The sequence below is a fragment of the Sceloporus occidentalis genome, unplaced genomic scaffold (assembly GCF_023333645.1).
Source record: "Sceloporus occidentalis isolate IW3139 unplaced genomic scaffold, rSceOcc1.0.p SCAF_10, whole genome shotgun sequence".
In the NCBI taxonomy this organism is placed as follows: domain Eukaryota; kingdom Metazoa; phylum Chordata; class Lepidosauria; order Squamata; family Phrynosomatidae; genus Sceloporus; species Sceloporus occidentalis.
The window spans coordinates 29,928,720-29,943,710 of NW_028316990.1; the positions used below are offsets into that span (position 1 = coordinate 29,928,720).

At 46.6% G+C, this 14,991-nt stretch overlaps 1 protein-coding gene across 1 annotated transcript; it reads right to left on the bottom strand.

The window, feature by feature from the left end:
- Positions 1 to 1,022: 1,022 nt before the first annotated feature.
- On the bottom strand, positions 1,023 to 10,904 carry MCRIP2 (MAPK regulated corepressor interacting protein 2). The gene is made up of 5 exons (XM_089540331.1): positions 10,565 to 10,904; positions 9,434 to 9,560; positions 2,761 to 2,888; positions 2,421 to 2,522; positions 1,023 to 1,479 (listed from the first exon to the last, which is right to left on the bottom strand). The coding sequence occupies exons 1-5, from the start codon at positions 10,617 to 10,619 to the stop codon at positions 1,409 to 1,411; spliced, it is 483 nt and encodes a 160-aa protein (XP_089396457.1). The 5' UTR covers positions 10,620 to 10,904; the 3' UTR covers positions 1,023 to 1,408.
- Positions 10,905 to 14,991: the final 4,087 nt, after the last annotated feature.

The window sequence follows — 14,991 nt, forward strand, 5'->3', positions numbered from 1 at the left end:
CTTGAACCAAAATGGAACAGCACGCAGAATCCGTTTCAGGACGTACATGCGCCTCCATTATTAATTTAGCAACCAGCCTTTGCCAAATGAATGGCAGCCTTTGCAAACCTTACGGAAGAAGAGGACAGCTACTTGGGGCCTGTAAGTTTTGCCATCTCTCCAGGACCTGAATGTACCTCATCTGTCCTTTATAAAAAGATGGAGATGCCATCTTGTTAGTAAACTGCAGTGTCCTAAGTCTGCTTTCCAACATTACAATTTCACTAATTGTATAAGTTGGAAGTCTGGCTGTATTGTTGCTGGTTCCCTTGCTCAGATGGGGCTTTGTGACTTAGACAGTGGGTTTAGTGGGGCAACAGTGGGAGACATAGCTATGGAGATGTATGTCTCCTGATGGAGGAGCTTGATTCAAATGTGATCTAAAGGTTACTTATGGTTTGGGGTCTACATTATTTGGTCAACAACTCCCATCTGTCCTACGTTGGAGGAGTCACAGTTCAAAATGAGCTGGATGGCAAGACTGTTCCTGTCTAGAAAAACAGCACAAGTCCCCAAAGAACAAGAGATTGGCCCTCCCTGGTCTGAAAGGTGAACCCCAAATCTGGGGAGGCCACCGTGGCCTTGTGCTTCATAAGCCTGTGACTGCACAAGCATTCACATTGCCACACACACTGGCAATGAAGCTAGAGGATGCCAGGTCCAGAGTTTGGCAATGAATGTCACTTTGGGAGGAAACAACTTGCAGAATCCCCAGCCAGCGTGGCCACTGGCCACGCCGGCTGTTGATTCTGCAAGTTGTTTCCTCCCAAAGTGACATTACCAAGCTCTAGTTATCCCTATCTTGGTGAAATCACAGTGCAAAACTCATGCCAACCTGCCGGTACAGACAGAAGGACTAAACCAACCCTGTGGGTTTCCTCTTGCCCTTGGCCTGAGCAACAAATACCCAGGGGTCAATTTGCACAAGCATGCCACCCTTGGCACCTTCCCAACATGCATCCCCTTGCCTTCAAGCAGCATGATTTGTTGTGTTGGCAGCACTGGGCACTTTTATTGTTGAAAGCAGTTCCTGACCTTCCAGGTCAGTGCTGGGGTTCCAGCTCCAAACGGGAGAAGGACAGGGTTGCCAGCCCCTCCCTATATCCCTTCTTCCATGCTGCCACAGTACTTTCAAAGAACATACAATCCACGGAAATCTTCCTTGCTCAAATTCTGGCGCTTCCAGAAAAGAAAGGCAGACACATCCAGCTGCAAGTCAGACTCCTTCCTCCTCCTAGGATGAATGCAAGGATGGGACAGCTGTGGTCCCTCTTCTCTCTCCTCTTCACTCTTCGACTGGTGTACATTTTCTTACAGTAAAATTCATTTGGCTTATTTTCCCCTATTATAACCTTTCTTTTACCCATCACTAAGAGCCATTCTCAATCTTGGCCAAGAATTGCTGTGCCCACCAGTCCTCCAGGTCTATAGGCACAAAATCTGGAAAAAAGTAGAAAAATAAAGTCAGGATGAACCTGTCTGTGAAGTGTTATATGCAAGCTTTAAAGACATACAGCAAGGAAAGGGAACCTTTGGCCCTCCAGATGTTTTGGACTGCAACTCCTACCCTTTTTTGTCATGGGCCATACTGGTTATGTCCTAAACTCAGTTGTTAGTCCTCAACTAGACCAGTTGGCTCAAGGTAACCTACCTAAGTGTGGATTTACTTAAGTCCTATTCTAGTCTGGACTAACAACTGGATTTAGGGCTAGGGATCCAGGATTTGCAATCTAGTACCATCCAGAAGGCTCCATCAGTCTCACCCCAGATCAAACCCGAGATAGATAGATAGATAGATAGATAGATAGATAGATAGATAGAGAGGTTCACATTTACAATACCAAATGCAACACACATTTAAAGCCTCACAAAATAAGCATTAAATCCACTCTGGCTTAAAACTTTGCACCTTTCTGTGTAATGCAAGTTTCAGTTTTACATTACGGTTGCCCCTCCACGTTTATGGCCTAGACTTTTGCGGATTTGATTATTTGTGTTTTCGATTAATATGTTCTCTCTAGGAGTCTCAGTCCTCCAGTGCAATTCTGCTGGAAGTTGACCATAGAGCTGTGCTGAAGAACCTAGCGGTTCCTAGAGAAAACACTTCTCTAGGCATTTGTAGGTCCTCCAGCATGATTCTATGATCAACGTCTGGCAGATGATGACCACAGAGTTGCACTGGAAGACCTGGATATGAGATGTGTTCTATTAGGTTAAAAGAATAGTATTTTTTATTATTATTTGTGGTTTCCACATTCACGGAGGTCCTTCACCCCAACCCCAATGAATGTGGAGGGACAGCCGTATTTATATGCTTCTTGCATGCAATGTGTTGATTCCACACTGTTCCCCCAGAGATCTGACCATATGTACTTCCTTACCTTTCAGTTCAGGGCTGGGTGTTTTTTCTACATATTGCACTGGACCAGATCTGCTGCCTCCTTGCTGGCTGTCATCCAGCTGTTGTTCTACTTGTTGCCAGGCTGGGCAGAAGGGAGAAAGAGAGGGTCACAGGAGCAAGAATGGGACACAGAAAAGTGGATGCAAGCTACAGGAAAAAAGATTCCACCTCAACATTAGGAGGAACTTCTTGACAGCGAGGGCTGTTCAACAGACTCCCTCGGAGTGTCCTTCTTTGGAGGTCATTAAACAGAGTTTGGATGGCCATTTGTAGGGGGTGCTTGCAGCAAATCACACCGTGGATCCCACATCCCCTCTTACCTTCATAGACAAACCGAACATTTTCTTCATGAGCCACAGTGTAGCTTTCCTCTGTGTTTGACATGGGCTTGATAGTTAGTGGTGGTCTTTTGCCATTTATTCTGTTGAATACAAGCTTGGGAGCTGGGCTGCCAAGAAAGAAAAAGGTGAAGGACCTTATTAACCAACAAACATCACATTCATCATTATCATCATTTTCCCTGCCCTTGAGTCAAAGCAAGGCCTGCCAAGGAAACTAAACAGCAGTGGGGACAAGCTTGTGTTCTTGACTAACCATGTATCCTATTTTACAGAGATCATTCCTCTATTTGAAGGCACCCTATGGTCCCTTCTAAATGTCCTTAAAATCTTGTTTTATTTGCAGTTTTTCCACTTTCATGGGAGCCCTGTTCCTCTAACCGCAGACCGCTGTATAAGTAATTATTATTATTATTAGTAGTTGTTGTTGTTGTTATTTTGACATCAGACATGTCACAGAAGTCAAGGTTGGCCCAGACCAAACAGCAACCTGTGTCAGGTCGACACTCTGTCACCAACCACCAAATGTATTCAAATTTGGGGATATTGCCATTCTTTTTAAAGGCATCTGCAGACAAGTTGCAGGCTACTGCAGTTGGCCCTCCTTATCCACAGATTTTTCATCTACAGATTCAAGCATCCGTGGCTTGAAAACATTTTTTTATTTAGCAATAGCAAACCTTAATTTTCCATTTTATATAAGAGAAACCCTTTTTCTATGCCACTGTATTTCATGGGACGTGAGTGTCCACGGATTTTGTTACCCACAGGGGATCCTGGAACCAAACCCCAGCGGATTAACAAGGACCCACTGTCCTTTGGAAGCCTCTGCAACTCACTCCTTCTTCCCCACCCATATTTAAGGAGCTATCTCTTCCCTGGAGCAAGAATTACATGTTTTACAAAGCCGTTGGCTCCTGATAGAGCGGCCTTTGATTGAGAAACTGAGCCATGTGACTGAGCAACCGAGGTGGAGTGTTATAAAACCATTATGATGTGCCTTCTCACACAATTGGCAAAGCACAGGGCTCCATTAAATCAGGGCTACTGTTCTTGCCGCCAACCTTGGCGGGCGAGGGCAAATTCTCCTGCACAGCTGCATGAAGGGGCAAAGGAAGGAAACAAAGCCTGTAACTTTTCTTCTTTGGACTGCAGCCTTCAGAATTCCCCAACAAGCATGGCGAAAGGGAAAGAGGTGCCTCGCTTTGGGTGCAACTGCATTGCAAAAATAATGTATGGTTTTGTTGTGGGCTTTTCAGGCTATGTGGCCATGTTCTGGAAGAGTTAGTTCCTGACGTTTCGCCAGCATCTGTGGCTGGCATTTTTAGAGAATGCTGGCATGGAAGTGAGTCTCACTTCTGAAGATGCCAGCCACAGATGCTGGTGAAACATCAGGAACTAACTCTTCCAGAACATGGCCACATAGCCCGAAAAACCCACAAAAAACTATGGATGCTGGCCATGAAAGCCTTCGACTACACATTAAAAATAATGCAGTTTGACACCGCTTTAACTGCCATGGCTCCATGCTATGGAATTGTGCAATTGGTAGTTTTATGTGACATGGCATTTAGCCTTCTCTGTCAGAGCACTCTGATGCCACTACAAACTACAAATCCAAGGATTCCATTATTACAAATTAATTATTTGTAATTACAAATTATTATTATTACAAATCCCAAATACATAATTACAAATCCAAATCCAAATCAAGACTGTTTAAATTACAGGACAGTAGGGCCTGCAGTGTTACCTTTCTTTACTATCTTTTTCAATTTCCCTTTCAGTTAAGGGATTTCGGGAAGCTGTAGTCCCCAAATGGAAACTTTCCAAGCCCTGGCCCTAAATTTCCTAAATTACTGGGAGTTCGAGAGATATAATAAAATATAAGGAAATGTTGTGACCTTCATCAAAGATAAAAAGCTGCCTTTGTGTTGAGGGACATCCCTGTCTGCTGTACCCAGGATGGCAAACTGGGCTGCCTCCTAATCGTGTTTTCTTCGGATTAGGATTCCGCAGGCATGACCGATGCGCAATCTAATTCTGTTTCCACAAAATGCCAAGCATCTCTTCTGTTCCTCATTCCTCCATGCATATTGGCCCATATTTTAATGGCAAGGGCAAGCACTGATTTAGACTCCTCCATGGCCTCCAAGGTCAGTGGAGCAAAAGTGTGTTAGGAAAACTGTTGTTGTTGTGTGCCTGGGAAGGAGGTAACATTGGGAACGGTCAAAGTGCAAGGACTAAACAGAGAAGCTGGCAGGCTGGCGAGAGTAAGTAGCAAACCCAGCCTCCCAAAGTTACATTCGGCTGGTGCTTGGAAAAAGGACTCTTTCTAGATGCCAGTTCCCAAAAGCTGGGAACTGTTGTTCCGAAACAGTCATTCTCCCAAGCTTTGGCTCATTTTCACAATATGGTCAACCCTCCACATTCAAGGATTTTTTAAAATAATAATAATAAATAAAAACTTTATTTATATACCGCCCTTCGAAACATCAGGGCGGTTTACAGCAATAATCATATACATCATATATATCCAACACAGGGTTCTCAGGGCAAAAAAAATCAGGGGTAAGCCTGCTTGAAGAAAAACGTTTTCAGCCCCTTCTTAAATTGGGCCAGGGAGGTTGCTGAACGGAGCTCGATGGGCAACGAGTTCCAGAGAGTAGGGGCCGAGATGGAAAAGACCCTTCTGGTGGTATTGACCAATCTGGCCTCCGGAACTCTTAGCAAATGCTGCCCGGTAGATCTGAGTGTGCGGGGCGGATTGTACGGAGAGAGGCAGTCCTTTAAGTACCCTGGGCCCAAGCCATTTAGGGCTTTATAGGTTATAACCAACACCTTGTATTGCACCCAGAAGCGAATAGGCAGCCAATGTAGGTCTTTTAAGACCGGTGTTATATGACTGGCCCTAGATATGTTAGTGACCAGTCTTGCTGCCATATTTTGCACTAATTGCAGCTTCCGGGTATGGTACAAGGGTTGCCCCATGTAGAGCGCATTGCAGAAATCCAACCGAGAGGTTACCAGAGCGTGTACCACTGTTTCTAGGTCCCCCCGGCTCAGGTAGGGACGCAGCTGGCGTATCATCCGAAGCTGATAGCAGGTGCTCCTGACCGTCGCATCCACCTGAGATGTAAGGCGGAGCGACGAGTCAAGGAGCACCCCCAGACTGCGTGCAGAGTCCTTCACGGGAAGCGTGATCCCGTTCAGGACAGGAGGAACCACCGCCATCCCTGGGCCAGGAGAACCTATCACGAGTACTTCCGTTTTCTCTGGATTCAAGCTGAGTCTGTTTTCCCACAGATTCAACAATCCACGGCTTGCAAATACTACAATATGTACGTAAATTCCAAAAGCAAGCTTTAGTTTTGATTTAAGGAGCCCTGGTGGCACAGTGCTATAAATACTCCAACCACAACATTGTAAGTTTGATCCAAAAGAAGGTGCTCCAAGGTCCACTCAGCGCTCCATCTTTCCTTAAGTTGCTAAAATGAATACCCAGCTTGTTGGGGACAATGGGCTTACACATTGTAAACCACTTTGGGAGTGCTAGTTCACTGATAAGATGTATAGAAATGTACTTTCTGCTTGCTATTGCCACCTTATATACACTATTTTATTATGCCATTGTATTTAATGAGACTTGAGCATCCATGGATTTTGGTATCCATGGAGGATTTTGGAACCAAACCCCAGCAGATCCCAAGGGCCCACTGTATGTTAAAAACACAGACTTTACATTGTCACTCTAGAGACTAAGGATGTCTCCATGCTGCAGAATTTGACACCATTTTAAGTGCCAGGACTCTGTCCTACTAGTTGTTAAAGATTTCCCATACCTTGGATCAATCATTGACCAGAATGGGGAATGCAGTCGAGAAAGCAGAAGAAGGCTAGGAATGGGAAGGACAGCTATGAAAGAACTAGACAAGATCCTAAAGTGTAAAGATGGCTAGACTTGATCAGGGAAACAAGGGTCTTGAACCTGCAAGAACTGAACAAAGTGGTGGAAGACATGGGATCTTGGAGATATCTCATCCAAAGGGTCACCCTGAGTCGAGGTCAACTCAAAGGCATTCAGTCGGATCTATCATGCCTCATGAAACTACAAATCCCAGGATCCTGTAAGGTAGCATCAGGGCAGCTAAAGTGGTGTCAAACTGCTTTTGTGGATATGCCTAAACTGCAGTGTGGATATGCCCTAAACTTTCATGGAGGCCTCTTGTGATGTGTGTTGCTATATATAAATATATGGCCTGAACAAATTAAGCCTCGCCTCGATCCAAATCGCTTGGGTCACAAGAGAATGGCTGATCTTAGGCATGTCTACTCAAAAGAAAGTCTTCATAGTTTTAATTCAAAGTCAGTGTGTATAGGAATGTGGCTTTAATCTCATTCCCCAACCCCACCCAAGTACATTTTAAATTGTGCTGCTGTTTCAACATATTTTATGGCTATTCTCAATCTTGCATTAGCATAATGGCATCCTTTGAACAGTTAATCCAGAATAAACAGGCAAGATCTTGTTCAATCCCAGACAGAGTCTGGAAATCTTACTCTCTTTTTTTTTTTATTAGTAGTAGTACAATTTTTTAGAATCCCTCAGACAAAATACTCGCTGGCTGTGGTGGCTAGGGGATTCTGGGAGCTGCGGTCCAAAAAAAGTAACATTTCTAAACTCTTATCTGGGCTCTGGAGAGACCGTGGAACCAATTCACGGCATACAATCGTACAACTACGATTCCCCTTTAACTGTCATGGCTGTGGAATGGTAGGATCTGTAGTCTGGCGAAGTACAAGAGTTCTCTGTCTGCGATGGCTAAACCTCAAATCCCTGGATGCCACAGGATGTAGCCATGGCAATTCAAGTGGATTCATAGCGCTATATTTCAGCAATGGGCAAGGGAGGTGACCAGACCTCCTAGCCCTTCTCTCCGTCTCCATTTCCTGCCATCCACTATTATTACAGATATTCCTCTCCTCTGTTCAACAACAAATGCATCAGTTCCCCCTTGATTTTTCCTTTCTAACATGGCCTCCAATTGCTCAGTAACTGAAAACATTCTTGTGCCACCAGACCTTTGGAAATGGAATGAGATGGGCTTCTAATGCGTTGCTGGGCTGCTTTATGGGTTGGGTAGTCTTTCCATTCATTTTAATGTCTTTCATCTTTCATGTTTGAACTTTATAGAGCGTTTAGTAACTTTCAAAATAACTTTAATTTTATACTTTTCTCAAAGTTTTATAGTTTTTAATCTGCCTTGTTCTTAAATATAATGTTATATGTTTATATATGACAATGTATATGGTTATATATTTTTATATCAATATATAGCCGCCTGGAATCCCATTCTTGGGAGAAAGGCAGGACATAAATGAAAATGTGAAGTCCACTATAATTACCATGGCTGTATCCTATGGAATCCTGGGAAAATACTCTTCAAAGCCTACAAGGGGGTTGCCATACGTCAGAAACCACATGAAGGCACACAACAACAACAAAGGTGAACACTACAGCCTGCTTCTACCAATAGGCAGATGTTTGGAGAGGTGTCACCCCCTTCGAGGGCACCCCTTGGCGCGATCCACACTCCTCGCACCCCCTTCTCTCTCTAAGCCTTTATGCCAGTGGGGCCCAAAGTGTGTCCCCCTTAAGAGATTTGGGTCTTCAGCACCCAGAAGCCTCAGCCAGGTTGACCAAGAGTCTGGGATTCTGGGAGCTGAGATGCAAAACCCCCTTAAAGGGCAATGTTTGTGGACCACTTGCCTGCCAAAAGGGAGGCAGAGATGGGGCTGGCAGAGAAGTTCCTCCTCCTGCCAATCTTTTTCAGGGAGGGCACCGACTCAAGATGAAGCCTCCTCACTCGGTGGGGAATGGCAATGCCCATCATCCACCAGCCACTGCCCATCATCCACTCTGTCTCTGGCCAAAGGAGGTAGTTGTGTGTGTGTCTATCTGGGTGCCCCATTCTCAAAGGCTCTAGGGCAATGTGGCTAAGAAAGGGGATCCTCCTCCAGGCCAGATCTGGCAAAGACACGCGTGTCACCCCCATCCCCACGTGCTCGTTGAGAGCCACGCCCCTGTCCCGCCCACCCACCAATGGGGCACCCCGATCCTTGCCCCACCCCTTGTCCATCCCCCAAAAGAGGCAGGCTTCAGTCTCCCTGGTCCTCCTGGTTTTGGAGAGCCTCAAGGACAAGGAAAAGGGGGTCACCTTTCCCACAAGGTCAGGGCCACTTTCTGCTACTGGGGGCCGGTTGGCCAGGCTTCGAAGGGTGCCCACCCCGATGCCAGGGTCAAGTAATCCTTGCAAAAATCAGAAAAGGGATCCTCAAGGGGAAGGGATTGCAATGAGTGGGGCAAAAATGGGGGGCAAAAAGGTGGTCTCTGGGGGCTCCAAGGGCCTGGAGCACCCAGAGGCCAGCTTTTTGGACCCCTATGCCTTGCCATGCGCCCGATCCTTGCTTCTCAGGGCCCCTCTTGGAAATCCCTCCCTTCATTTTTTGCAAGGGGCTCCAGCCCTTCTGCAAAGGGCCCAGCCTTTTTCTAAGGCTCCCACTCCTTTTGCAAGGGTTCCACTCTTTTGTAAAGGTTCCACTCCTTCTGCAAGGGTCCCAGCCCCCCCCCCCCTTCATGGCGGGGGTCTCTCACCTTGCAAGCTGCCAAGATGAAGGCAGATGGGCCTCTTTGGGGGGCTCTGCTTTCTCTGGCTGGTGCTGGGGGGCTCTCCGTCGGCCTTTCAGCTCCAAGGCTTTGCTCTCCACTTGCTGGGTGGGTCCTGGAAAGAGAAAGAAAGGGACACTGTCACGACCCAAGTTCTCCTTCTTCAGCCATTGGGGAGATGGGGGGGTTGAAGGAGGCATTGGGGGGCTCAAGGAGGACTATTGGGGGGCTGATCCCTTAGCAAAGGATCCCTAGGTTTGGCCAAAGGGAAAGGGGCAGTGTGTTGACCAATGGACAACCACACTCATCATCCACAGAGGAGGCTGAGGAGAAGGGAAAGCCAACCCCCATTAGCAAAGGACAGCTCTGTCTTGCCAAAGGGATGGGACCCATGTGTGAAGCAAAGGACAACAGCACCCATCATCCACAGAGGATAAGAGGAGGGCTGATGAGAAGAGAAAGCACCCCCTCCCCAGCTAAATGACTCCTCGATCTTGTCCCGGGGAAGGAGTAGCCAAGGCCAGCAGCACCCATCATCCACAGATGGTGGGGCTGTGGAAAAGGGAAAACAACCCCCTTAGAAAAGGACAATAACACCCATCATCCACAGAGGAGAGATGGCAGAGCCATCCCCAGCTAAAAGCCTCCATCTTGGCAAAGGAGAAGGACAACAACACCAATCATCCAGCTGATGAGAAAGGAAAGCACCCACCAGCAGCAAAGGCTCCCTCCAGATTGCCAAAGGGAAAGGGTATATATTCAGGGAGAGAGCCTTGTTAACCAAAGGACAACAACAACGCCCATCATCCACAGAGGAGAGAAAGGACAAAAACACCCATCACACACACACACCCAAAATAAACAAAGGACCCCTAGATCTTGCCAAAGGAAAGGGGACCTATCAGGGGTTGGCCATATCACAAAGTACAACAACACCCACAATCCACAGAGGAGAGGTTGGGGGGAGGGCTCCCTTAGCAAAGGGAAGAAGGGCAGGGAGGGGGCAAAGAGGCAGCGAAAGAGCTACTTTCCTGGGGAGGAAGGCGATCCACGTGTAAGCCACTCCATACACACACATATAGACACGTGTTCCCCTGGCAGCCCTTGCCCGGTCCTTACCCGTCCTCCGCTGGGTGACCAGTTTGCTGGGTCCCCGCGTGATGGTGTACATCATGGGCTTTTCCGTGGTGGCCCCGGCTGGAGGCGAACCCAAGGGAAGAGCAGGCCAAACAGCGCCCCCAAGTGGTGGGAAAGGTGGTGGCGACCTTCCGAAAGCCCGATCCAGGCACAGCTTGGCATTCCCAGCAGCAGAGACCTTGGGTTGAGGATCAAATGCCAGCCTTGCTTGGGGTCTCTGCCATGCCCTGGGGGGCACCAGATCTGCCCCAGAGGCTCCTGCTCTTGCAAAAGCCTGTTGCAAGGACTCACTCGCCCACTTGGCTGCCTCCTCTTCGCTTGCCCTTCAAGGAGGCAGGCGCCTTTAACTGGCAGAGACTGGCCTCCAACACACGCCTCCAAAGGCCCTTAAAGGAGACGCTCCAGCCAGTTTGCAGCTGCTGCTCTTGTCGCTGGCTCCAGCAAGTCCTTTCCACTTGCCTCCTGCCTGGGCTTTGCTTGGCAAGGTTCCTTCAGTGCATCCTCTCTGAGGCTGAGAGAGTGTGACTGGTCCAAGATCAGGGTCAAGCAGGGATTCGAATCCAGGTCTCCAGGGTCATATAATAGTCCCCAGCACTCACACTCAAACCACTCTGCAAGTCTGCTATTCTTGTGTGCTTTCTAACTTATTCCTTCAGAGGGGGGGTTGCCATGGACATCTTCTGAAGCTGAGAGAGTGTGACTTGGCCAAGGTCAGTGGGTCTGATGAGGTTTTCTTGGCAAGGTTTTTCCAAGGAGGGGTTGCCCTGGCCATCCTCTGAGGCTGAGAGAGTGTGACTTGCCCAGTGGGTTTATAATATGGCCGAGCTGGAATCCGAACCCTGGTCTCACCCAGTGGGTTTCACGGCTTCCACCAGAGGTCGGCTTAAATGACAAAATCAATATGACAAAATCAATACACCGAATTTTTCTTGGAAGTGTATTCGAAGTTTGCAAAACCCACTGGGTGACCTTGGGTAAGTCACACTCTCTCAGCCTCCGAAGATGGCCATGGCTAACTCTATCTGAAGAATTTTAAAGAATTTAAAGTAAACTGAAAACTAAAAGCCGACTAGAATTTAAAGGAAACGTTAACTATTTCCCCCTGCAAATCTTTTTAGTAACCAGCTTTGCCATGTATAGTCTTTCCAACCATGAACAACAGATAATAACCAAGATATTTAACCCACAAATCCAGAAGTTGTCAAACAGTCAACTCTGTTGCAAATAGTCCTGAAGTCGTTTCCCATCTTTTAACAAATTTACTATTGGTTTGCCATCAAATATCCATTTCCGCTCTATCTGCAACATGTAGGAAAGTGTAATAGAGCCATCTATACCATTAAAAACAATATGGAGACCTAGCCAGGTTCGTCTGGATCAATATCAGTAAGCAAAGGGATCTTGTTGCACCTTAAAACACACTGGAGAAATGATCCAGTTCGAGACCACTTTAAGTGCCCTGGCTCAATGCTATGGGATTCTGGGAACTGTAGTTTTGTGCAACATTAAGTCTTCCCAGTCAGAGAGCTCTGGTGCCACAACAAACTACAATTCCCCAGGATTCCCTAGCACTGAGCTGGAGCAGACCAAGCCTGCATCCATACTGCAGAAATAATTCAGTTTGATAGCACTGGGGCATCTTGGGATTTGTAGCTTTGGGAGACATTTAGCCTTCTCCGTCAGAGCACTCTACGAACTACAAGTCCCAGGCTTCCATAGCATATCCATGCTATGGAACCGCATCGATGCACGTCTCTGTGAATGTGTGACACATCTCTGCGAACCTGGAATGTGCGCATGAGATTATTTGGGGGGGAAAGGCCTCTGAATGACCTTTGGCTTTAAATCATAGAATCACAGAATCATAGAGCTGGAAGAGACTACAGGAGCCATCCAGTCCAACCCCCTGCCATGCAGGAACTCTCAATCAAAGTAATACCCGACAGATGGCCATCCAGCCTCTCTTTAAAGACTTCCATTTTGTTCACACCAGAGCTCTGTTTCAGGTAAATGCATCTTGTCTTTTGGTCTCATCATTGCTGATATTTAATCATCAATAAAAACTGCAGGCTTTAATTGTTGGGCTTATTCCTTGGATGGAAAGAAGTGGCATGTTGAAACCAAATATGACCAGGAGTCGCAAATCGCAATTTCTCCCCGTTTAACATGTCCATGCTTCGCTGTCGGTGGTATGGAAGGCCACACTCTCGTCCTGGAAGGATCATCCTTCCAGATGTGACCAGTTAAATTTTTTGCAAATGGCCATGACAAGGCAATTTCCAAAGCAGATGAAAGAGGGAGCAAAGGCCTCTTGTATTTCACCTGACCGTTGAGCCCTTTGCTTGTCGCCTCTGCTCTGGTTATTATAAATGCCTTCCTCTCGGCTGTTTTTCCACCCAAGGTGCCATGGATCAAGTAGATTCTCCTCCATCGGAGGTGTGCATAAAAGTCACCTGTCAATTTATGGCTGAATTAGGCTGGATGGCCATAGGTCAGCCCTCCATATCCATGGATTTTTTTAAACCACGGATTCAAGCATCCATGGCTTGAAAATATTCCAAAACATACATCCGTTCCAAAATCCAAACCTTGCCATTGTGTATAAGGGACACCATGTTACTATCCATTGTATTTCATGGGACATGGTATCCATAGGGGGTCCTGGAACCAAAACCCACTAGATAACAAGGACCCACTATATAATGCACGAGCAACCGTGCAAAAAACACTGGTTCCCAAACTTTGTTCTCCCAGACGTTTTTGGACTTCAGCTTCCAGTATTCCAGACCACTGACCAAGCTGGCTGGACTCCTGGGAGTTGAAATCCAAAACATGTGGAGGACCAACATTTGGGAATTGCTTCCTGCATGGCCAGGGTTTAGACTGGATGACCTTTGGGACCTCTTCCAACCCGAGATTCTGTAATCCATAGGTAAAGAATACGCAGATTGCCTTCCTTTAAAGCAGTGGTTCCCAAAGTTTGGTCCTCCAGATGTTTTGGACTTCATCTCCCAGAATGTTGACCAAACTGGTTGGGGCTTCTGGGCACTGAAGTCCAAAACACCCAGAGGACTGGAGATTGGGAACTACTGCTCTAAAGTGTAGCACTGAACATCAGTTTTGGTGTTGTGTGCCTTCAAGTTGTATGTGATCTATGGAGACCTGGCCTAAGGCAAACGTATGATGGGTTTTTCTTGGCAAGAACCAGGACAGTTAAAGCGGTCTGAATTATTCCTACAGCATGTTTCAGACCATAGTTGCCCATGGCAGGCAGAATGCTTTGGATGCTTAGGTCTAAAAAGTTGAGGTTTAAAATATATATATTATTAATTAATTAATTAATTAATTAATTAATTAACTTGGACTGTTTTAGATGTGTAAGCCGCCTTGAGTCCCTGTTTTGTTCTGAGGAGGTTTGCCGTTGCCTTCCCATGAGGCTGGGAGCATGTCACTTGCCCAAGTTGCTCAGTGGGTTTCATGGCAGAGAAGGAAATCAAACTCTCTTCTCCAAAATCCTAGTCCAACATTGAAAGTGCTATGCATCATTGGCTTATGCGACAATAAGTCTGTCTCTGGTCGTTGTCTTGCACCCACTTCCCTCAAGTTTCCAATTCTTTGCGAGATGTTGGGAAATATTCAAATTCTTGTCCAGATATTGCCACCCCTTGAAGACCAAAATGGCTTTGCTCCAAAGTGATCCAAGTTCAGAGGTGACCTTGCCAATTCCTGGGTTTGTCTTTCGGAGGGGAAAGGTGGCTTTCCTTTTGCAGCTGTGGGCCCTCAAGCGACTACCACTAACCAAATCCTGGACCTAAAAAACTCAGGGCCAAAGTATGCATTAAATGACATCAACTGGCACCGTTGCATGCATCTCATGCGCTGGGTTTACTTTTCAAAATGCAAATTGCACCACTAGTTTGCAGAAGAGGGTGCTGAAAATTAACCAAAGCGGAATAGGGGTCGAAAGGAAATTTGACCTTTCGTCCATGGCTGCAGTCCCGAGGAAGGATCTTTTGAAGACAGTCTTTACATTAGAGAGAGAGAAAATTAAAAACCCTTGGCACCAGAGCGGGTTTTTGACTCTTCCAAAATAAAGTCGGGACAACCGCCTGGGGAGAAAGAGTTAAATTTCGCCTTCAAGTTTGCTGGGATCCAGATAATTTTTTATCAATGCCCAGATACCTCCAGCAGCACCGTTCGATTTGGAAAGCCACGTCGCATGCAGTTTGACCCTCAAAGGGAAAAAAAGAAAGTCTAGTGCAATTTAAACCTTGTCATATTTCACAGAGGAAAACTGGGGAATCAGTTTTTAAAAACCTGCCCCATTTTTCATTGGAAAGAGGAGTCTCTCTCTTCCTCCGCCACCCATTTTTAAGACACTTTGTGGTTGCTGTGTGCCTTCAAGTGGT